This window comes from Contarinia nasturtii, unplaced genomic scaffold, assembly GCF_009176525.2.
Source record: "Contarinia nasturtii isolate CC-2019 unplaced genomic scaffold, AAFC_CNas_1.1 Cnas_scaffold_1037, whole genome shotgun sequence".
In the NCBI taxonomy this organism is placed as follows: domain Eukaryota; kingdom Metazoa; phylum Arthropoda; class Insecta; order Diptera; family Cecidomyiidae; genus Contarinia; species Contarinia nasturtii.
Window position 1 is genome coordinate 1,154,649 of NW_022198383.1, and position 22,820 is coordinate 1,177,468.

The 22,820-nt window shown below is 34.1% G+C and overlaps 6 protein-coding genes across 7 annotated transcripts; 3 read left to right on the top strand and 3 right to left on the bottom strand.

The window, feature by feature from the left end:
• The first annotated feature begins 2,407 nt into the window (after window positions 1–2,407).
• On the top strand, window positions 2,408–3,053 carry LOC116344419. The gene is made up of 2 exons (XM_031772946.1): window positions 2,408–2,749; window positions 2,809–3,053. Exons 1-2 carry the CDS (start codon window positions 2,430–2,432, stop codon window positions 2,885–2,887), a joined length of 399 nt encoding a protein of 132 aa, XP_031628806.1. The 5' UTR covers window positions 2,408–2,429; the 3' UTR covers window positions 2,888–3,053.
• A 785-nt stretch (window positions 3,054–3,838) lies between these two features.
• Window positions 3,839–14,808, bottom strand: LOC116344148 (ras-related protein Ral-a). 2 transcript variants are annotated; one of them, XM_031772571.1, is made up of 6 exons: window positions 14,347–14,808; window positions 8,336–8,529; window positions 7,230–7,390; window positions 6,978–7,152; window positions 6,310–6,439; window positions 5,553–5,664 (listed from the first exon to the last, which is right to left on the bottom strand). In XM_031772571.1, the coding sequence occupies exons 2-5, from the start codon at window positions 8,486–8,488 to the stop codon at window positions 6,323–6,325; spliced, it is 606 nt and encodes a 201-aa protein (XP_031628431.1). In that variant the 5' UTR covers window positions 8,489–8,529; window positions 14,347–14,808; the 3' UTR covers window positions 5,553–5,664; window positions 6,310–6,322. The 2 variants fall into 2 exon arrangements, with proteins under 2 accessions (XP_031628432.1, XP_031628431.1); XM_031772572.1 differs by lacking the exon at window positions 6,310–6,439 and having other exon boundaries at window positions 3,839–5,664.
• A 336-nt stretch (window positions 14,809–15,144) lies between these two features.
• On the top strand, window positions 15,145–16,823 carry LOC116344088 (replication factor C subunit 5). The gene is made up of 7 exons (XM_031772482.1): window positions 15,145–15,336; window positions 15,398–15,462; window positions 15,521–15,811; window positions 15,882–16,041; window positions 16,115–16,329; window positions 16,397–16,474; window positions 16,538–16,823. Exons 1-7 carry the CDS (start codon window positions 15,302–15,304, stop codon window positions 16,681–16,683), a joined length of 990 nt encoding a protein of 329 aa, XP_031628342.1. The 5' UTR covers window positions 15,145–15,301; the 3' UTR covers window positions 16,684–16,823.
• Window positions 16,755–17,981, bottom strand: LOC116344089 (transmembrane protein 179). Its single transcript, XM_031772483.1, has 3 exons — window positions 17,590–17,981; window positions 17,361–17,522; window positions 16,755–17,291 (listed from the first exon to the last, which is right to left on the bottom strand). Exons 1-3 carry the CDS (start codon window positions 17,841–17,843, stop codon window positions 17,006–17,008), a joined length of 702 nt encoding a protein of 233 aa, XP_031628343.1. The 5' UTR covers window positions 17,844–17,981; the 3' UTR covers window positions 16,755–17,005.
• Window positions 17,982–18,121: 140 nt separating this feature from the next.
• Window positions 18,122–21,039, bottom strand: LOC116344087 (zinc finger protein 354A-like). The gene is made up of 3 exons (XM_031772481.1): window positions 20,536–21,039; window positions 19,725–20,443; window positions 18,122–19,660 (listed from the first exon to the last, which is right to left on the bottom strand). Exons 1-3 carry the CDS (start codon window positions 20,698–20,700, stop codon window positions 18,790–18,792), a joined length of 1,755 nt encoding a protein of 584 aa, XP_031628341.1. The 5' UTR covers window positions 20,701–21,039; the 3' UTR covers window positions 18,122–18,789.
• Window positions 21,040–21,195: 156 nt separating this feature from the next.
• Window positions 21,196–22,818, top strand: LOC116343654 (tubulin--tyrosine ligase-like protein 12; the record flags this gene model as incomplete). The annotated part of the gene is made up of 1 exon (XM_031771857.1): window positions 21,196–22,818. A coding segment is annotated over exon 1 (1,536 nt), but the record flags the coding sequence as incomplete, so codon positions are not given.
• Between the last annotated feature and the right edge of the window lie 2 nt (window positions 22,819–22,820).

The following is a 22,820-nucleotide window of genomic DNA, read 5'->3' on the forward strand; positions in this document are numbered from 1 at the left end:
CAATCGTTGCCTTTATAAAGGTATTAATACATCGAAATATTGTTCAAATATATAAGGGAGACTCTGTCATAATAAAATCAACTGAGGATAATGTGGAAATATTTTGGTTGGTATTGGTTATTATTAGTTGACAGTTTTTACAGCGAGCTGACGACACTGAATATTGGCATCGAATGCATCAGAGTTAGCTGAGATTTCAACGAAGTAAGTCGCTTCATAAGAACTCGTTCTGGTTGTCATTTTGTGTGTTTCAGTCAATAGTTTACATTGTTTGTCGTATGAATTTCACAATCGAATGCAAATCATATTAATAATTGTTCCGTTGGTTTTTTTTTTCGATAAATTTCTTGAATACAATTGCATTTGATACCGCATTTTTTTACGGTGATTGTAACAGTACAAAATAAAAATGGATTTTTTCTCAATTCTCATTAGAATCATAATGGCAAAAAGGCGAGGGCCTAAAAATTTTGGCGGTGTTCCGAGAAAGAAAGCAAAACAAGAAGAAAAGAAAAAGAAGGAAGAAAATGTCGAAAAACGAACACGTAAAGTACCCGCCAACTCAATATTCAGAGATGAATATGCAGACTACCTCGTCGGTCACTTTTATGGTGAATGCTTGAAAGCATCAAAAATATCGTATCTGGCGTCACTTTTATTGCTGTATAAAGTCAACGAGGCGTTTGATAACGATGATCATGATTATTTTATTACAACTAATGGAAAAAAGGAAATTCGTAAAATTTTCACCGCTGTGGCACGCATAGATGGTGAATTTACAAATCAAATGCCAGACGATTTTCGAGAAATGGTCGAGACATTGACTAACAACGAATTTGAGTGGCCATCTCGTGATCTGATGGGAAATGCATTTGAGTATATGCATCAACAATACCTTAGCAATGTGACAACACAGCATACCACACATTGTGAGAAGGAATTGGCGTACTTCTTGCAAATGAAGCGCTACCAATTCAATCAGGAACCATACAGATTATTCAAATTTGATGACATCGACATTCGAAACGCAATCGAAAGCATTATGCGCAATAAAGACTGGAGTGAAGGCGATCCAGTTCGAAAATTCAAAATGAATGAGCTGTTTGTTGCCGTGAAAGAACGTTGTTTACCATCATTTGGCGATTATCTCACAATGACTCAATACATCGAGAAAAAGTGGTTTGAATCACTTTATTTTTTCATCCAAATACAACGTGAAATTAGTGAATTCAAGGCAGAACATCAACAGCTAGTGCATGCATGGCTGCGACACAAGAAAAAACCATTGTTGTTCGAAAAACCGACGCAACCACTGCCGCCAAAGATTCGCAATATCACCGTTGTACCGTTATGTGATAATAAACTCAAACACATCAGATTCGATCATAAGGATTTGTTAGCACTATTGGCTCGATGGAAACTGATTCCAGAAGAATTCGGTGGAAAAGATGGAGGAAGTTCTTTATATAGCAACAATCATTTTGAAGAAAACCCATACGACGCTTGGAATATTTTATTCGACATGAAGAAAATCAATGAACTCAAAAGACCAAACCAGCAATTTCACCGTATGATTGTGTGCGATAGCGTTTCGGCTTCGGTACTATTCGAAATACCAAAACATGAGAAGACCGAATTCAATCGCGAACGAATCAAACAAAAACTTGAAGCCGGTGATTACACGTATATCATCCCACTTGATCCCGGTGTGAACACATACTATGCTGGATTTCGTCGGAACATTGAAACTTGTGTCGAAGTAAGTTGATTAAATAATTTTTTTTTTTTAAATTTAAATTTCATAATTTTCTAGATTTAATGTATTGATTGTTTTTATTTTGGTTTTATCAAAGGAAAACATCAAAATATCACCGAAGCAATATCATTGGGGTGCCCGACAAGGTATTCGCGACAAAAGAGCAAAGCACATGACAGCAACATTCACGAAGATGGAACAGTCCGATCGCGAGGAAAACTATCTAGTGATACCATCACCGCGCGGAAACGGCTGGATATACTATCTCGATCATCGATTGAAAATGATGCAGGATGGATTGGCGGCATATGCTCGGCGACGATATGCACGGCTATCGTTGGACAAGTACATCGACTCACAGCACGAAACCGATTGGTTAGCAAAATCATTGACAAAGAATAAGCCATCGCTGTTTACCATCGGAGACGCGGACTTGCCAGCCAATTCGCCAATCGGTAAGAAGAAGACCAAACGATGCCCGGGAACACGACGTCTTGAAAACAGCGTTAAAAAATTACATCATTCAGATGTCGTTAGAGTGGACGAAGCTTACACATCGCAACACTGTGCCAGTTGCATGGTGAAGTGCTCGAAAGAAACGAAAAAATTCCGATTCAAAGCATGCAAGAATTGTCCACGCAATGCTCCAATACCAGCGGAGATTGCCAAATACATGTCGTTGCCGCCGCTAATTGTGTCAAAAAAGGGCTCACGACGCAAAACGTTGGACCGTTGTGTGAAAAAGTTGATCGACAGAGGTCTAGTAAATCAAGCAAATCTGCCAAAAGAATCCAAACCAGAGCGATTAGCGTCACCCAAAATGTACTATTGGAAAAACTGGCCGCTAAACTCTGTGAATGCACTTCAAATGGGAGACGATGCTGCGAACACCAATGATCATCAACAACAACAACAACAACAACCGGAACAAGAACATAAATATCGAGAGCTGCGATCGAGACATTGTTGCGGCAAGGTGCATAATGTACAAAGGTACAATTTTCTGTATTAATTTATTTTGAATAATATTAACTCAAATTTATTGATTACAGCTCTATGTTTCATTTTCGATTTAACATTGATAAATTCGTTTGTGAGACCACCACAACCTCGAAGACCACCGTATCGTAAAAAACCACCGGTACGCAGAAAACCAAGAGAAAATGCAAATGTTGTTCCAGTCCAAGTAAACAATAATGATCAACCAGCATCAATCAATTGAAGAAAAGAAAACATGTTAACTAAAATAGTTATTACCAAAGCTTGTATTTTGTGGCTTTGATTTGTACATAGTATCTGAGATATTATGTATAAAGTACCCCACGGTAAGAATAATTTTATCAACTAATTGATTACAATTTTTATTGGTGTTGATTTTAAAGCTCTATTTTAATTAACATATTGATTTCAATTCAATGGAAATTTTATGCATAACTCTTTTTGTCTCTTTTTATCATTTCATTATGACGTTAAATTCGACTGAAACAACACACAACTGCAACCCCGCATTCGACCATCAATATATACCCCGAAAATGGATAAATTTGCCCCAACAATTGTTTAGTGGGTAGAAAAGTCGTTGGATACTATACAAAGATTGAACTACACGAATGAAAATAAACTTTTTAAGAATAATTTTTCAACTGAAAGCCATCGGCATTTCGATAACAAATTAGTCAGTGTGGGGATATTCTTTGATCGATTTGGGTCAAGCATATCATTCAAATGTTGAGCCAGGTTTTGACCGAAAAATTGACCCATTTGTGAGTTTTGACAGAAACACTAGAAATTCTAACTACCGAAATTGACTAACCATTTTTCTCTTGAACGCCGCTTATTTTCCACACTTCAGTGCAGATTTTGTATTTTTATTAGAAAATATAAAAACAATTTGAAATGTGAATTTCATGATGTTTTTCACTGTAAATAACCTTGTAACATACCTTATTTGCCGCCAAGAATTCTTTTAGCGAAATACGTTTTAAAAACATTTTCATATCGAAATATCGCTGAATTTTTTTCATTGTGATTAATCAATCTGCTATATGAATTCCACATTTAAATGCAAAAAATAACACAAAATAAGATAAATTATTTTCTCTTTATTTGTCCATGAATCACCCAGCTTGTGAAAACTTTTACAATGTTTAAAACTACATTTTTGTTTTATGAAATGTGTCTAACTATATGCTAAATTATGTTGAACTAAATTTAAAACAATATTCTTGGAACAATGAACAATTGTCATTTCTAATTGTGTCAGTATGTGCAGGAATTCGATAATTTTTCAAAACATCCCGTCCCCTTTATATACTTAGGGGGTGAAATAGATGTTTGCCTTGATAGTAGTTTTTTTTAGCGTAAAACATTTTTGAATTAGTTTAACATCTTGTAAAATATGACATTTCCAATGAAATCCGTTCGATTGCAGCGCAAAAAGCATTGCTGTGTTATTTTTGTGATGTTTTCTTTTACTAAATTGCCATACGATGTAAAATATTTCATTAAAAAGATTCAGAACTTGCGTTGTAAAAATGTAAATTGTGACTTTTAACTCGAAAGGTTACTCTTCAGTTTGGTATACATGTATATAAAAATCGGCGGCATAACGAAGATAATTATCTTTGTATCAAAATTTGAATATGACGTTGAAACGAATTGTTTCGATATTGTGTATTATGTTGTAGTTGAAAATAAATAATTTGATAGAAACTCAATAGTATAAATGAGTTTGGATCGTAGCGACCTTAAAACTTACAAGCAATTAGTTGGTATGAAAAGCATACTTGATTCTGATAAAATTGATAAATTGTACTTAAATATTTAACTGGAAATGCAAATTTTTATTTTTTTTTTTCCCTTCAAATACAATTGATAAATTTTCCAAATCGAAAATAATACTTTTCCGATTTGGATGCCATATATTGCTGCACACTACATTCCGCGCTCCAGCATTAATCGATTTGATAACAGATGTGATTTTATTTCAAATAATTAGAATTCATCGTCTTGGATTGAGAAGTAAAAGCACACTTTTATTGTCAAAATTATGATTGCAAATGCCGAAAATTGTGTACGTAGTGCTTAAACAGCATCCAAACGGCGTTTATAAAGTGAACATTTTGGAGGTTTAAAACATATGTATTTACTTTAATTTTATGATTTATTGCATTTGAATAATTTCACGCGAGTTCTTTTTTGTGTCAAATTGTGCATGGTTCGAAACCTGAAAAGTACTTCAAATTTAATGTGTATGCGGTGATCGGTAATAGTATTTGAATGTCCGGGAATGAATGTGAGTCTTCTCGTGAGAGTTTATTGAAATGTAACACCGCCATACAAAAAATACTTATGGCGGTGTTACATTTCAATATACTCTCACGAGAAGACTCACATTCATTCTCGGACAATCATTTTAGTTTCGTATGTAAAATTCGTACAAATATGTTTATTTCAAATAAACTGCTTAAAATTTACCCACTTGATATAAATTTTCAAACAAATTGTATTTAAGACAAAAAACAATCGTTAAAACTTTGGTTGTAATTAATGCAATATTTTTTTTCTTCCATTTTTGAAATCGGAATTATTAACAAATCTTCTTTGAAAATAACATCGATTTATTTTTTATTGAGTCGATCCATTCAAGTATCGTTTGGCGCAGAATATTCCGACGGTATCAGATTTCTAACGGCACAGCGATAATCTCTTCATTTAATAATAACATAGAACATTTGACGATACATATTTTGTTAGTTTTTATGTTGAAAAAATATTGTTTTTTTTCGTCCGCAATTCGGTTTCTAAAGTAGACGACAGCAGACTTTTTTAGATTTTGTCGGTTGTTGTACATCAGTTGAACGATTTTTCTTACGTGCTGATATATCCCTGATTAGATCATAAAATATCTAGAAAAGAACAACGAAATTAGTGATTTGAAACAATGGAAAATGTACAAAAATTGAGCTGTAAAAAGCGTTGGAATATTTTTCGAAAGAATTTGTGTTCTGACTGTGATTAATACACCAAATTATGGTATTTTATTTCTATATAAAGGGAAATCACTCAAAAACTAAATGAAAAATAATAGAAGAAATGAAAAAAATAAATAAAGAAATTTTCAAAAAAAACATTTTTTTGATTTTTAAGTAGTTTCCCTCTTCGACAAAGCGAAAATTCTTGCGAAAAATGATAAAGAATAAAACTCATGATATAAATTAGAGGTAAAAATGGAAAAAAATCTTAAAATCATTCAAATTCCAAATGTTTTTAATTTAATAATTTTAAAATTTCCATCCATCCAATAGTTTATTTAAACAAAGTTAGTTTGATAAAAAAATAATGGGTACAAAAAGCAAGCGTAAGTGTGGAATGATAAAAAACATAAAACAGGTGCATTCTAATCTTACAAGTGAAATACACATTGCTTGAAAAATAGATAAATGAATGGAACATATAAAAAAAGATAAAATTTTGGATGAAAGAGGGAGGATGAACAGAGCAAAAGCGATAAAAACTTATTTGTTTTAAATAAATGATAAATTTATAAGCACCTATGCAATGGAATTAGAGTAGTGTGCATTTAAGTCTCCGCCGTTTGCTTTTATCTTTGGCTCTTCCGTTTGTTGTTTTTGAGTCCTCCGTTTTACGCGATCGAATATCTCTCATTAGATCAAAAAATACCTAAAAATTTTACACAATTTATCATCAGTGATGATTCATAGGCTCTAATTTATTGTTTGTTTGGTTTTTCTTTAAATATTTTTTGGGAGTAAATTTTTTTTTCTATAATCTTGAAATGCGCATAAAATGTCAAATATTCGGGATCAAAAGGATATGAAACAGAACATAAATCGTTCGAAGGCTGAAATTCCATTCTAATAGGTACCTTACGATATCAAATTAATGAAATTGAAAGGTATTAAAAGACAGTATTATGATAGGATATTAATGGAATGATTCGGATACATAACAAAAAAAAAGAAGAACAATAACAAAAGCGCTTTAACATTCACAAGTAATAAAAATGTGTTCGAAGAAATGTTCAAAGTTGTACGCATATTGTGTGATTTTAACAAACATTCAATTAGTAATCGTTTTGTTCAACGTGTGAGAAATTACGGTAATTGTGCGTGCATTTCTCATCAACATCTCATCATCTTTTTTTTTTTAAATGTATGTGTAAGTGTGTGTGTTATTATTTATATAGCTTGAAGCATACCTTGTCGACATTCTCTCTGGTTTTGGCCGACGTTTCGACGTATGGTACACCCCACTGTTGAGCTCGACCTTGACATTCGGCTAATGGAACTTTTCGCTTGTCATTTAGATCACTTTTGTTGCCAACTAATAAAAACGGTATGCTTTCATCGTTCTTTACACGGAGAATTTGCTCTCTAAATTGGAAGATGTAACGAATTAGAATTTTTCGAATAATTTCAAAAAAGAATGGAGAAAAAATTTAAGAAAGTACCGAAACTCCAATGTTGATTGAAAACTTTCGTCGTCTGTTATTGAGAACACACATAGGAAACCTTCTCCGCTACGAAAGTAGTTGTCACGAATGGCAGCATAATCTTCTTGCCCAGCTGTATCGAGAATATCTATTTGAACCTCTTCGCCATCTAGTACAACCTGTAATAGTAATAATAGCAAACAAAAAAAAAGATCGACACAAATTAATTGCTAATGACGGCGAACAAATCAATGAAATTCCGCGATAAAATTTAGTACTTTCACATTCCCGATGTAACTATCAGTGGTATACTTTCATCGTTCTTTATACGTCAAATGATGATTGAGATAAATTGTTATCAATAAAAAATTTAAAGAAATTACAATAGTATTACACATTTTGCGATGCACTGTGCATTTATGCATGGTATTTAGCAGAGCATATACTGAGCATAGATACATATCCGGGATATTTTGTGAGTATCCGATATTTATCGCAGCCAGACATTATAATGGAGTGAAAACAATAGAAGTGATTGTTATAGGTCTAAGTATAAAACCATTTACATTACTACAATCACTATAACAGTAACTTCTATTGTTTTTACTCTATTTCAAAGTCTAGCTCCAATGAATATCGGATACTGACAAAATATCCAGGATATATATCTATGCTTAGTATATGCTCTGGTATTTAGTACGAGAATTTAAATGTTTGATATATCTTTTAATTTCATTAAAGTAGTACAAATTGTTTACTTAGCATTGATTTCATAAAATATTTACGATTTTACTGAATGAATCGAACCTATTTCAAATTGCTGAATGGATTTAATGAAAATTCTACACTGATGCACCGTGTGAAAACGCCGGTATTTTACAAGTCAATGTGCGGTATAATTTATGGGCTTAATGTTTTTATTTGATGTGGTTGAAAGAATTGAATGGTCTATTATTATGCATTCATCTATTTTCGCAGTTTATTCAATAAAAACATCATGAATACTGAATACACTGCATAGATGCATCGTTTACCAGAAGATGGAATACACTTTGTTTTGTGTTAATTTGAAAAATAATAAATGGCAGCCATTTACAATGGTGAATGAGAAATTAATTATATACCTTTTTGCGATAGCTGTCGGCCTTTGTTGGTTCGTAGTCTTCGACGAATTCGTCATACATGAATTGAAGTGTCAAGGCCGATTTTCCAACGCCTCCGCTACCGACCATAATAACTTTGTGTAGTGCAGGTCCAACCGCTGGTTTTTTCGACATTTTTCGATTTGGTCACTTAGTTCTCGGTAGAAATATAAAATCTGAAATTACAATCAAATAAATGCTAAATTACTTGCTCCCAATGAGAATTAGCAAATTATTATGTTTTTCCATTCGAACTGTAAATAACAAGCATTCTGTTGCGTTTATTGACCTACAACCTTCACCTACTCCATTGAAATGCATGCAATACATAATCTTGCGTGGGTAACTTTTTATGTGCAGACTCTGCACACATACACCACATTAAACATGAACATTTGAACATGAACATATGATTCAGTTGTCTCATCATCAGATAACTGTTTTTCTATGAACTTCATGCCATTTAAATGCAATGCGTACTCGATTGTGAGATTGAGTAAAGAAAAAAAATTGTTACACCAGTTTCTCTCTATGTGTACCTCTGTAGGTGCTTTCTTACAATTCGCAAAAAACTGGATTCTCTCACACATGCGTTCCACATATTTACGATGAAATGAGATTCCAGTTATGTAGACTTAAAAACAATGCAACAGACTATGTGTATATATAATTATAACAATTTTTCTATTTCTACACATTCTTCCTCTCTCTTAATCACGATCAACGGTTTTTATCTCGACAAGCAATGTCTTTTTTTTATATCTCGAATAAATTGGTGACAATGCTTATGGGCTCACATCAGAAATACGAACTTAACAGACTAGATGCTCATCAGCAACCATTAAAATCCCAGTTTCTTTTCATCTTTGTGATTTTTCTATGTTCTCTTTGTCTTCTTACACGTGTATGTTATCTTTTTTTTTCCTTCAGTTACTTGGAACATCGAAAACAATTATGTTTTCTCCAACATGGGTAAACATCGTTAACAAAATTTTTAAACACAATTTTAAAATTACATAAATAACGAACGGACGGTATTCTGCTTATTCGAATATCTGCATGCGAAAGTTTGAGACTCAAAGCAATTCGAGCTGATTTATGGAACGCACATTTTTCGGTCAAATGGGGTCAAAACTTCATTTTGGGAATAATGAATAAAGTTGAGCGCTAACATAATTTAGATGTTTCTTGTTGAAACGCTTTTAGTGTTTTCTGTGCCAAATGAATAATTAATAATTATTCGTTTGATGAAAGAAAATTTAATTTCAACGAATAAAGTTATTCATGAAGAGTTTGATGCCATTTGCAGAGCGATCTTTTCTCTTTATGCTCTATTGAGTCTGAACGCTGGGCGATATGCCGTGAAAAATATGAAAAATGTAACATAGAAAGTGCCTTTATAAATTTTGGATCGACATGATTGAATAAATGATTTGTGCAGTCACGAACAATAACAATGAAACGCATGAAAGAAACGATCTTTTTTTAAAAGTCGCTTTTACTCATTTCTATTTTCACAGAACACATGGAGCGATTCATGTATAAAATGATTCAAATTTCATTTTTTTATTTCATCAATTTTGTATTCTGTGTAAAGAGCTCGACATTTGTCGACACATTTGTGTGTATTCGCATAATGATCGTGACTTATCATTGATTCATGCGATCAATGGTAGTTAATTGGTTTTATTAAATGACAAATTTCGAGTACAGAGATGCTGATAGTTTGTGAATCAGACTCTTAAGCATTTAAGAAAGCATGCGGGTTCAAACGCATTGCATTAAGAATGCCGCATTGTTGAGCTTCGGATATTTTTGGAAATTTTGTTAACTTTTTCGAAAAATTGATTAATTAGTGTTCATTCACCTGAATATTTTTCAATTTTTTCCTTGAAAGTAAACACTTTCCAGGCATCCGAAAAGTGTTTATGTGTTTTTTCAGAATACTGGGTGTATTTTAGGGTGAATTCGAAAAAAAAAATCAAACATTTTGATGGTTTGTTAAAATTACGTCATTTTCCATCAGAGATGTTGTAGGGAGAGCTTCAGCAGTAACCATATATGTTACTTCCTCTATCAAATGTTGAGTGGATTAAAGTACATACATTCAGCAAACGTATTGCATCGAGACTTGAAACCGAGCAATTTATTGTTAAACACAACTTGTGGTTTAAACGTATGTTATCAGATACCGATATGATTGTTTGCTTCCGATAAGATATAATGGCGACATTTCCCAATATCAATCCACTATACTTCACCTAAGTAGTTGAACAATAGTTGTCACTGCTCTTCACTCAATTTCATAGCAATTTCTTTCAATCTTAATTTTGAGATTTGTGATTTTGGTTTGGCGAGTGTTACCATTCATACCAAAAGTACGATGGACGCAACTGTTCCGGAATGCCGATCAGAAAGCGAACAACTTACATGATCGAATGCTGACGTTCAATCCACACAATTGAATTACGGTTGAAGGGGTATTGGCCAATCCAGAAGATGAAAAAAGTCAAAATGACGAAAAAATTACAATTTTCCTATAATTTCAGAAGCTAGCCGAACAACGCCACTAGATAAGATTGCGTTCACAATTTATTTCAAGAATGGGAGAGAATTGAAGATGCTCGTGAATTTCGAACCACTCTAATTGACTATATATCATAAACGATAAAAGATCCTATAGAAGGGTCACGAAGAATTACTTTTTATAGCCCAAGAATCTATCCGAATATCTTTCATCGTTCCCAATAGTGAGTTACAGCTTTTGATATTATCTATTTCTGCACAATGGGCCGTATTTCGTTTCCAAATTGGTTTTTGCCGCATTTACTTTATCTTTGTAGTTTTATGGGTGCGTGTTTAATTTACAACCTGATGATTTATATGTTTTTATGGCATTTTTATCAAAAATAACTAAATATAGGGGACGGTGGTTATTTGACAAAATTTTTGGTTTCATTGTAAATGTTGTTTGTTCGATTGGATTTGTGGCCTTCATATAAGTTTGGGAAAACTGGAGGCAAAATTCACAACAACGTTTCACCATAATAGATATATGGTTTCATCCATTCACATACTTTTCAAAACACCATATAATATAGGCCAACTGTATGTATGTTATTTTTTTCATTTTCTCTCGGACAAATTGTTATAAACATTAACGTATAGAAAACAAACAAGCTTGCATTGAGTTTGAAGCGAATTGCAAAATCTGGTGAACAAATCAAAATTTACCCAAAGTATAAAACTGAGCTCATTGTTTTTTTTACAGCGAAGTTAACGGTATCCCGTTTTTCATTTCCACGGTATGATCATACAACGCTTAAAACAATAAACACTCACACCATTGGCTAGCAATTACGTAACAAACGGAATAGTATAAAAGAGAATCGCGCGCATGTACACACGTACGTACACACCATTTATTGCATTAAATGTGCAAATTAGCTTTCGAGAAAAACCGGCAAACGCAAAACACGGCGCAGTGCTGTGAAATGAAACAGTTCCATGCATCGTACGAATTAAATATAGTACGTCTACATCAGACACGATACATCATACACACGTCTTATTTACACAAACAGTCGAATCGTTTGAGCATATGACTCATTTTCAATTGGTTTGTTTAGAGATATAAAATTAGACGTGATTTCAAGCAAAGCATTTTTAAACAACTATTATGTTTGAAAAACGTTCCAAAATGTTTTTGTTATTTCGAACTCAAAGCTCTCACAGCAAAAGATCAATTAATCAAATAATTTTTTCCTTTCTTGTTGGCCATGGTGGGAATTGATGCCCATTTCATTTTGTCAACAAGTGTTATATGGTCGCCGTTTTTATGACGGCATTTTAAACTTCAATTAAATTTTTCATTTTATCCCATATTCAAATGTCGATGCATTGAATGTACGCCTCAAAGTAATACCATTAAATTCAAATCATATACGCGTTCTAGATACATTTTCAATATGAATAATTCGCTTATGAAAAAAATGAAATGAACGAACGAGCTTAGTAAAATGTTGATCTGTCAAATTCTGTCCCTTTCACACCCACCGCCGTGATATGCTCAACCATTGCTGGTGTAAGCGAGCATGCTATATAACAGTGCAGTTGCGTTATTCGCTCTTAACGATCATGACCTAATCTCCTGTGTGAAAGAAAACCACTTGAATAAACAATGAAACGCTTCGTGATAATAATTATTATTATCAATAGATCCTGTGTCGATGCGATAGCTTACTCATCTTGTGTTTGACGTTCGCACAATCATCGTCAACGCCATACAAATCAGTTGGAGTTTTTGATAATATTCAAATGTTGGTTTTACATGTCACTGACATGATCCAATTTTAATAGACAAACTGCTGTTCGTACTAAGCAATTTTTTTAGCTTAGGCGTGTCACATATTCACATGTCATTGTGCGCATTTACAAAAATGAAAAATGTATGAAGGTACTTTGTGTCAAAATATGATCAAAATTCATTTGGTGACACATCGAATGTATTATCCAATTAACACGCGGGGTATTTTGGAACAGAAAATGTGACACATGATGATGACGTGTTTTCACATAACTTTGCGACTGCTAATTTGATCGAATTGTCTATCGAAAAAAAAAATCTTCAATTTGCTATACGAAATTCGGATGAATTTTAATGTCTGCAGCAAACGGTTAGGAACCAAAGTTTCAAAGTCTTTGCATACATTTTATATGCGTGGATTTGTAAACAAAAAGATGATGGTGCGTAATTTGATTGTAAACTATAATTATGCAGTAGCAAATATTGTGTAAATAAATGAACGATTTGTAATGAAAACATGCTATCGTAATATAAGCGAAAGAGGTAATAAAAAAAAGTTTATTGGATAAGTTACAAAATGATCGATAAAAAGGTGAATTCGATCATCTTCGCAGCGGGTATAATCTTGTTTTCGATGCAATGAGAAATCAACCGTCATGTTTAAAAAGTGAGGCATATACATTTTTATGGTTTTTTTATCACGTAAACTCTAATCAGAAACGAATCAAAGGAAAAACGTTCAATACTACTTGAACGACCGTTGATAACAAATACGCATTCGAATGTGTTTATCGAAGGGGCTCAACGATACGCCCGAAAAAATGAGTCACCGCGAAGCGTGCGGCAATTTTTAATTACATTTACGTTGCATGTCAAACGGCTTTTTCCAAGTTTTTTTTTTGTTCCTTCTGTCCCTCCACATTCTTAGATAAATCGACAATTGTTAGTTAAGGTTTCAAGATGAATATTTAACGTGTCTATATCATTTGCTGAAATTGAAAGCACCGCTAAAAAAGCATTAAAAAAATGTTTCTGTCACAATGGAACGTTAATGCTTTGTTTGACATGAAGAATGCATGATTTGTGGCTATTTTCGTATTTCCTGCAACAATTGAGCGCAAAGATGAATGTACAAAGTATGTATGTTTACGCAATGCTGGTTGAGTTTCAGATATCGAATTAATCGCATTCGAAATTGTTGATTGATGTGAAATCAATGGTTTTGCTTACTTGATTGCCATAGACAATTGTTTTGATTATAATATATTTTCAAATCGAAAAACTTCGTATGTTTGAAACAGGCGTTGCCCATACACAATTGCAAGAATGTTTTTTTTAAAACCGAATTCGCGAGAAACACACTCATGCAAGACATTCTTGTGTGTTGCCTTTTAAAACAAAAATTTCTTCTTCTTTTTTTCGAATGTTATGCCTTTATGTTTTCCGTATTCTTTTCCCAAATTCGTTCTTTCTATATCAATAACCATAGCCATATATGTGCAATGCGTACACACAACAGTGGGACATATACATGCAGGAGAAATTTCATGAAGAAGAAGAAGCAGAAGTAGAAGTTGGAGAAATAACACCATAAACATTCATTTCAATCAATAAAACACGCAATATGGGTATTCAACTTACGAAAAAAAATGGAATGAAAAAAAAACTTTTACTCATCACAACTTACTGTATGAAAATTGTATATGCTGAGTGTTGAACAACGTATGTTCCACCAAATGCTTTTTCACGGTAGATTTTGGGTAAATGCGTAAAAAAAATGCTTTTTGTGACGATCAAAATTTCACCAGTATCAATTAGCTTTCCAATCAAAAACAAGTTTCCTTTGATTTAGAAAACACTGCACGCATACACACACTCAAAATGTCAAATCGATAAAAGAATGCCACTCTTTTTTTTTTTCTTCTTTTACTTCATAAATGAATGAACGAACAACAACAAAATTGTCTTTGTTTTTATTTTCTGAATAGTAAATTAAGTATAATAACTCAAATTAATCCAAATGAAAATGTTCATGAAATCATTTAAATAAAATTATATTGATGGAAGGAATACAAATACACACGATGCTACACTCCCAGCAAAATACACAAACTGAACGCGTACACCACTGAATTTACACTAAACGAAATTCTGCTTTTTTTCCATTGCTTGTCCGCAATGTATCTACTCTTTCTTCCACTCTTCGTCGCTTACTCATACGACTTCAGTGTAAACAATTGACAGTGAAATATTCTATGTATTGTGCTGAGTAGCTGAATTGAACGATAGCCACTTCACAGTTAATTTGGAAGACACTTTGAAATACACTGTGAAAACCATGCGCATTATTAGCAACCATACGAAAAATTAGAAAATGAAATAGAAACCAACAATTGAAAAGAAATTAGTGTTTTTTTCATAATATTGATATTTCCCTAGATGGTGGTCGTCAACATGGCAATCTCGAGTAAATATGGTATGGTAAAGCAATCATAGATGGCGCCAAAAGCGTGAGAGTGTTTTCAGTAAAAAAGCGGCAAAAGTGGACATTTACGTCAATTTATAATTGTAACCATTGTTGATACAACAACTTCTTTCAAAGTTATTTTGAACTGAAAAAAGCGAACAGAAAAAGACACAAAATGAGCTCAAACATCGAAACCACAAACTTGCCATGGTAGATAATTCTTTTGATTTTCAATATTATTTCAATATTTAATTAAATTCCAAAATTTCAGGATTGAAAAGTATCGACCAACACAGCTGAACGAGCTCGTTTCACACGAGGAAATCATAGCAACCAGTAAGTATTGGTAATATTTTAGTTTTACCAAAATAATGTTATTGATTTTAAATTTCAGTTTCGAAATTCATTGACCAAAATCAGTTGCCACATTTGTTATTCTATGGACCTCCTGGCACGGGTAAAACCACGAGCATTTTGGCATGCGCTCGAAGATTGTATGCACCAAAGGATTTTCATTCGATGGTACTAGAGCTGAATGCATCCGATGATCGTGGTATTGGAATTGTTCGTGGACGAATTTTGGATTTTGCATCGACCCGAACAATCTTCTCGAATGGATTCAAATTGATCATTTTGGATGAAGCAGACGCCATGACCAATGATGCACAAAATGCTTTACGAAGAGGTATCACTGATTGAAATTTATTGAATTTATGATTTTAATGTAATCTTATACACCGATGTTCGAATTTCAGTCATCGAAAAATATACCGATAATGTTCGATTCTGCATCATTTGCAACTATTTGAGCAAGATTATACCGGCACTTCAGTCTCGTTGCACGCGATTTCGATTTGCTCCGTTGGCCGAAGAGCAAATTGTTCCACGGCTCGATTTTGTGATTGATCAAGAAAGGTTTGTTTGGTTCTAATCGCTTTGAGAGTTTCATGTTTGATTCGATAATAATTTGCAATTAATCTGCCCACAGACTTAACGTTTCGGACGATGGCAAGAAGGCACTCATCAAATTGGCAAACGGTGACATGAGAAAAGTGTTGAACGTTCTTCAAAGTACGTGGATGGCTTACAAAAATATCACCGAAGAAACGGTTTATTTGTGTGTTGGCCACCCTACGCCGAGCGACATCAAAACAATCATGAATTGGCTCATGTCGGTTGAATCGTTTGAAGAATGTTTCGATAGTAAGGACTCACCAGTGTTACCTTTTATCCAAAGATAATGTAATAATTCATTTTTTTTTTTTAACAGAAATTCAAGATCTGAAAATGCAAAAGGGTTTGGCCTTAGAAGACATTCTGCGTGAAGTGCATCTTTTTGTTATGCGAAGTATGTATTTCTCATTTAATTTCCAGCAAATTCTTGACAAAAATATTTTTTCTCCATTTCCAGTTGAACTTCCGCCTCGTGTAATGAGCTGTTTATTGATTAAGATGGCCCGAATTGAGCAAAGTTTAGCGGCCGGATGTTGCGAAAAACCGCAGCTTTCGTCATTTGTGGCTGCCTTTCAAATTGCACGAAATATGGTCTCGGTATAAGCAAATTGCCTTCAGCAACACCTCATAATTTTGAATTTTTAACATTTTAATGAAAGGAAAATATGTCGCCATTCAATGATGAAAAAAAAAATCGTTTATTCTTAAGTTAAAATATAAAGCTCAAACGAATAATAACACAATATTTTTGTTTACAAGTTAATCGAACGTATTCATTACATCACATTTCAAATGGTATTCGCCATTCTAAGTCCCAATTAATTATGACTGCTGTCAAGAGCTCAAAGAGGTTTTCTAATCATTTCCCGAATTGATAATGTAAAAATTTAAAATGTCATTTTTATGGAAACAAAGAATTTCACGATTAATCTTGTGAATTATTTTGAGCATTCGGCGCATCACTGATGCCGGATTCATCACGGAATGAATCATCGTTCACAAGTCTTTGACGTTCAAGATACATGGATGCTTTCATATTGCGCAATTGATGGTCGCTGACCAATTTCAACATTGCAAACACCGTCAAACCAACTGATGCTGCAAACGAACTCCATGCACCGAACTGGGCAATGCCCATTTCAAAATGATAACCAGTTGTATTGATATGATCTTGTTCTTTTGTGAAATTTTGACCAGCTGCCACTTCACACCTACAAAAAACGAAAATCAAAGAAAAAGTTAAAAAAAAACTTTTTCCTGGTTTGAAATATGGTACTTACGACGGGAATCGAAGTGTCATTTGGGAACACCACGTTATAAACCCAAGTGTGATCATGATGGCCGCTCCAAATGCCATTAAACAGGATAGAAAACCAAGAACCGCGTCCAAAAACAGTCCCAAAAATGATGAATCCAATTTTTTCAATTGTAACCGCGTCATTCTATCCAATGATAATAATAAATGTGAAAGAAGAGTGTTTTTTTCTCTTTAAAAATATTATATCTCACCTATAGATCTCAACAGTTGACACAAACATCAGGAAGAACCCAGTGATAATGGTGAAATTGCAATAGAATTTTGACGCCCATTTTATATCAAATAAACCTGTATCTTCGTTCCAGTCACCAATGGTGAACAACAAACAATGCCCATTAAAGTCTCTGACATGACACAGCATTGGCACTACAATGCACAAGGACAATATAAAAACGACGATATGACCAGCAATCTGGCTTAATATCAACACATTTGACAATGCCATTTTCTTCACAAAACACAACTATTCATGCTGAAGACGATTATTTATATTCAATAAAATTCGGTCACAAATTGAGATATGATGTTGTGCGTAGTTACTTAGAAAATCTTTTGTGTTTTGATTGCGTCGCTGTACTAAACAATAATATTTTGACAGTATTTGACAGATTGAATTTAGTACACACACACACAAAAAAGAAACGTACTTGCGCATCGGCAAACGAATATTGACTGCTTCACAGGGGCGAGTCGGATTGAAAACAATTTTGCACCTGCTTATTTCGATGATTTTGTATTGAGCTAATATTTATTGTAAATCGATCTAGATGATACATGGCATTAAACTAATAACAACATATTCTTTTACAACTGAATCACTTAAATCAACACGAATACAATGAGGTGATATAAATAAAGCTTAATGAGATGTAATGAAACGCACGAAGAAATTGATTTCATTGAAAACTTGAACAAAAATGTACATCATTACATCTAAATGAATGGATGGGGGTAGGTACCTTGTTATAAATAGAACAAAAATGCATCGATGAGCTCCTCAAAACTCGTTTATGAATGAATAAACAATATGATGATATTTGAAGCTATATGTTCTTAGTCTATTTATAAAGTCGTTGATTGGAGATCTCTGGTTTTGGCGCATTCTAAGTCATTTTGAAATTATTTCTTAAAACTATCCGATTATAAATTAGACGCTATGCTCTATTCGTTCTTAAAAATACAATATAAATACAATATTACGGGCAAAATGTTTATCGTCAGTCAATATTTCTGGCATCAGAGAGATTTTTTTTTTGAATTCTTTACATTCGCTTCACCGACAGTTATACAAAAAAAAAAAAAAAAAAAAAAACAATAAAATACATTAGAATAAAATTGTTTATAAAAGTCATTCACTGGGCTTAAAGAAGAGGTTTTAAAATGATGGCAGCTTAATCATTTTTATGGGATCGTTTGATATGTTCGGCCAGATATCGTCGTTGATTGGCCACATACGTGCATTTATCGCATTTAAAATTGAACAATTTGGAGTGTGTCAACATGTGTTTGGTGAGATTATTTCGCACTGCAAAGCCTCGCCGACATATTTCACAAAAGTAATTCTGTTCCTTTGTGTGCATTGTCATGTGAATCTTTAATTTGGACCTCGAACGAAACTTTCTATCGCACACCTGACACTCATATTTGAATTCATCGACATGGATCTTCTTATGCATATACAATGCCGAGTCGGTGGAAAACTTTTTCTTACATTCATCGCATTCAAAAATGCGCGCTTTCATATGTACGCCACGCAAATGATTCGTAATCACACGCTTACATGAAAAGTGATTACCACAAATGTCGCATTCATATTTTTTGATCTTTTTGTGAAACGAATCGATATGGTATCGATAGCCCCCCGAATCTGCGAATGTTTTATCACATATTTCGCAATAATTTCGTGCACGTCCTTTTGCCGTCTTCTGATTTCCATTCACTGGTGCTGCATCGTTTTGTTTTTCTGGTGTGGCAATTTTCTTGGCCGATGGCTTTTTGCTGGCATCACTTTCCACTTCGGCTTTCTCGGGCGATTTTTTCTCATTACTTATGACCTCCTCTTCAGTGGTTTGTTCTTTGATTATATTATTTGAGTTGAGGGCATGATTCAACATATGGCTTATAAGTTCAACTCGAGCCACATAGTCGTCGCACATTTCACAGTGAAAAATCAAATCATTGTGAGCATCTTTTATGTGATCAACAAGCAGTGACTTTGTTGTAAACTCCATCGAACAGTAATCACAAGCAATTTTTGGTGATCTGAAATGTAGAAAACAGGTAAAATACGATATATTTATTTGAGCACCATTTGTTTAGCACTTACATTTGTTTTTCAGTTTTACTGAAGCTATTTTCCTTCACATTTTTATCATCGTTCACCACGTCCGGAGATCGTTCGATTTTGCTGCTTTTTGACCGTGTAATGTTTTCCTTTAAAATTTCAGCCTTTGAATTTTTTACTACTTTTTTCGGTGTCTTGACCGTTCGTGCTTTCGTTTGACTGGGTTTGGGTTTTTCTTCATTCTTTCGTTTTCGTGGAATCGGTTCTTTTTTTGATCTGTTTCTGGTGCTACTTTGTACTTCGACATTTCTCAATTTTGGCGATTCATCTACGGAGTCATCTTCATTTTGATCTATTTTATCCGACTTTTTTTGATGCAAAACCTCCTCTTTGTCTTCATTTATTGGATGCAAAATATCGTCAACTAAACTTATATTTTCGGCCGATCCGATGCGTTCAAGTTCTTTGACAGCTGCATTTGCAGCTATTTCACTTTCAGCCTCGTTGATTTCTTTCGATTCGTGCATGTTGAGTATTTCATTTTCAATTTCACGTGAAAATGAACTTTGCAATTCCAGCAATTCACTTGGATCGCCGACCACTTGGTTTTTAACGACATGATGTTCATACGCTTCACCGTCTAACGTCTCCAAAAATCGTGAATTATTTATCTGGCAAGTTGTGTATAGCTGATGGAATGCAAGCAATGTTGTTGCACACATCGAACAGATTTTCTTTGGCAGATAATCCGATTTGCGAACCTAAAACATTGCATTGATAAAATATTAATTAACACAATTAAAAATACAGAATGTAGTGGCAAATTTATGCTCGAATTGTCAGAATTACTCACTGTAATCGGTAAATATTCATTTATTTTGGAAGCAAAATCAAAAGCACTACCACTACCATTGTCATCGAATATTGAATTTAAATTGGTGCTGATTACTCGGCATATTCGGCAGCGTTCTTGCACATCGAATTTATACGAAATAATTCCATTTGCCGGGATATTCATGACGACCAAACAATATGCAAGGATATATTTATATATGCAGAACGATGCACCGAAAACAATAGCACTTTGTTGATTATAATATTAAATTGCGGTTATTTTATCATTATTCGGAAAATAATGCAGAAGACAAATGGAACGATTTATATATTTGAAATTAAGTTGATTTTGCATATGCGGAACAAATCAACTAGAAAAAGGATTTTTTTTTATTTACTATTTACTAGATTCTCTCTTCATGCGTTTTTCAGTCTCTACTCATTTCTTCTTCTTCTTCTTCGTTTTCTCATTTCTTTTTTAGTCGTCGATTTGTATCAAGATATAGTCGTCTGTGTACTAAAAAAATTATTGAAACACATCTGTCGCATACACCGTCACATTTAGCACACGTACCTTTTGAATGTCAAATTAGAAGTTTATTTTCAAACAGCTGTTTGAGTGGAAATGAAATTTGAGACTATCGCCTCATGAAATGTCATTTGCAAGTTTGCTTTTGGTTCTTTAACCTCACATACACACATTGTATTTGGTGGTGTGTTTTTCTTCGTGAAATCATATAGTTTTTATATATAAAAAGAAAAAGAAATGGATGGTGTTGATAAATTCAAAGAGTTCATACATTTGCATGGTAATCAGTTGTTGCAATCGGATGTGCCGCAGCATTTCTGGCATACATTGAGTCGTAAATTGGAACAGCAACTTTTCGATGCTGGAAATGCATTTCAACTTTTAATGATTGACTATGATGAAGGTGAAAAAGGCGCCGAAGATCCATTGTATACCCTGGTAGTGACAAAGCCGGAAGGAATAAAAGCAACCAATTCGCAAGAAATTTACATTGTTGACCATGCATGGACATATCGTTTGCAAAATGCTCGAAGTCAACTACAACAAATACCGGCTCTGCTCGACCGCTTGGCCAACATGATGGGAGCATCTCACTTGGATAGAGAAGATGCCGTCGAATATGTGATGAAAGAAATGTGGCGTTACAATCAAATGTATGCATTGAGAGCAACAAATGGTGCCGAGGTAGCGATTGAAGATCGAATGCCAATTTGGTACATAATGGATGAAATCGGCACAGCCGTCAATCACAGTGATTCGCCAAACTTTCGCCTTGTCCCATTTATGCATTTAACCGAAGGTATTACGTACAGTTTGCTATTTCCTGTCAAAGATACATCCAAAGGTGAACGTGTGACCAGAGACTTTGCCGAAGGCAACACCACCGATTCGATTCGGAAAGCTCTGCTTTTGCCATGGTGTTATACAAACTTCACCGACATCGATTTTGAACAAATTGAACCCGATTCAAAGTATTTCCTCGATGGACATATCGAAGAAACGCTACCAATTGAAAGTGCAAATAATCCGACCGTCGATTCGTCTCGCCCACTTCGAGTCTACACCACTTACTCAATGGTTCAGCAGCATTTGAACGACCCACTATTTCAAGTCGTGGATAATGAACAAGAGGCCGATATTCTGTGGCTAACCACACATTTTAAGACATACAAAGAATTTTCGGAGCACGCACCCAACAAATTTATCAATCAATTTCCATTCGAAAATGTTATCACCATCAAAGATCTGTTGTCAATTGTATGCCGTCGAACTGCCAGCACGTACTGTGACAAGGAAACACTTCAGACCTTTCCAAAATGGTTGCCCACAACATTTAATTTGAAAACCGAATTACCACAGTTTGTCAGTTACTATCAAACGCGGGACGAAAAAGAGCTTGACAACCATTGGATCATTAAACCATGGAATTTGGCACGTGGTCTTGATACTTACATTAGCAAAGACGTTGAACAAATCGTTCGTTTGCAACCGACTGGACCGAAAATTGCACAAAAGTATATTGAAAATGCTGTTCTATTTGATCGGGCTGACATTGGTGCCAAAGTAAAATTCGATGTGCGCTACGTATTTTTGGTGAAAAACACCGAACCGCTAGAAGCATACATTTACAAAAAATTCTTCCTTCGATTTGCAAATAAACCATTCAGCTTGGATCAGTTTGACGAATATGAAAAACACTTTACTGTTATGAATTACGGCAGTAACTTGCAATTGCTGCATTTACCGTGTGCAGATTTTTTGAAGTTGTGGAATGA

Coding starts and splice junctions, on each gene's coding strand:
- LOC116344419 (XM_031772946.1), top strand. CDS start 2,430: ATGTCGTTGCCGCCGCTAATTGTGTCAAAAAAGGGCTCACGACGCAAA. Junction 2,750..2,808: donor AAGGTGCATAATGTACAAAG/GTACAATTTTCT, acceptor TATTGATTACAG/CTCTATGTTTCATTTTCGAT.
- LOC116344087 (XM_031772481.1), bottom strand. CDS start 20,700: ATGAATATCCCGGCAAATGGAATTATTTCGTATAAATTCGATGTGCAA. Junction 20,444..20,535: donor ATGAATATTTACCGATTACA/GTGAGTAATTCT, acceptor GCAATGTTTTAG/GTTCGCAAATCGGATTATCT. Junction 19,661..19,724: donor AGTAAAACTGAAAAACAAAT/GTAAGTGCTAAA, acceptor TCTACATTTCAG/ATCACCAAAAATTGCTTGTG.
- LOC116344089 (XM_031772483.1), bottom strand. CDS start 17,843: ATGGCATTGTCAAATGTGTTGATATTAAGCCAGATTGCTGGTCATATC. Junction 17,523..17,589: donor TCAACTGTTGAGATCTATAG/GTGAGATATAAT, acceptor ATCATTGGATAG/AATGACGCGGTTACAATTGA. Junction 17,292..17,360: donor ATGACACTTCGATTCCCGTC/GTAAGTACCATA, acceptor CGTTTTTTGTAG/GTGTGAAGTGGCAGCTGGTC.
- LOC116344088 (XM_031772482.1), top strand. CDS start 15,302: ATGAGCTCAAACATCGAAACCACAAACTTGCCATG. Junction 15,337..15,397: donor GAAACCACAAACTTGCCATG/GTAGATAATTCT, acceptor CCAAAATTTCAG/GATTGAAAAGTATCGACCAA. Junction 16,475..16,537: donor GCATCTTTTTGTTATGCGAA/GTATGTATTTCT, acceptor CTCCATTTCCAG/TTGAACTTCCGCCTCGTGTA.
- LOC116344148 (XM_031772571.1), bottom strand. CDS start 8,488: ATGTCGAAAAAACCAGCGGTTGGACCTGCACTACACAAAGTTATTATG. Junction 7,391..8,335: donor CCGACAGCTATCGCAAAAAG/GTATATAATTAA, acceptor TTACTATTACAG/GTTGTACTAGATGGCGAAGA. Junction 7,153..7,229: donor CAATCAACATTGGAGTTTCG/GTACTTTCTTAA, acceptor CTTCCAATTTAG/AGAGCAAATTCTCCGTGTAA.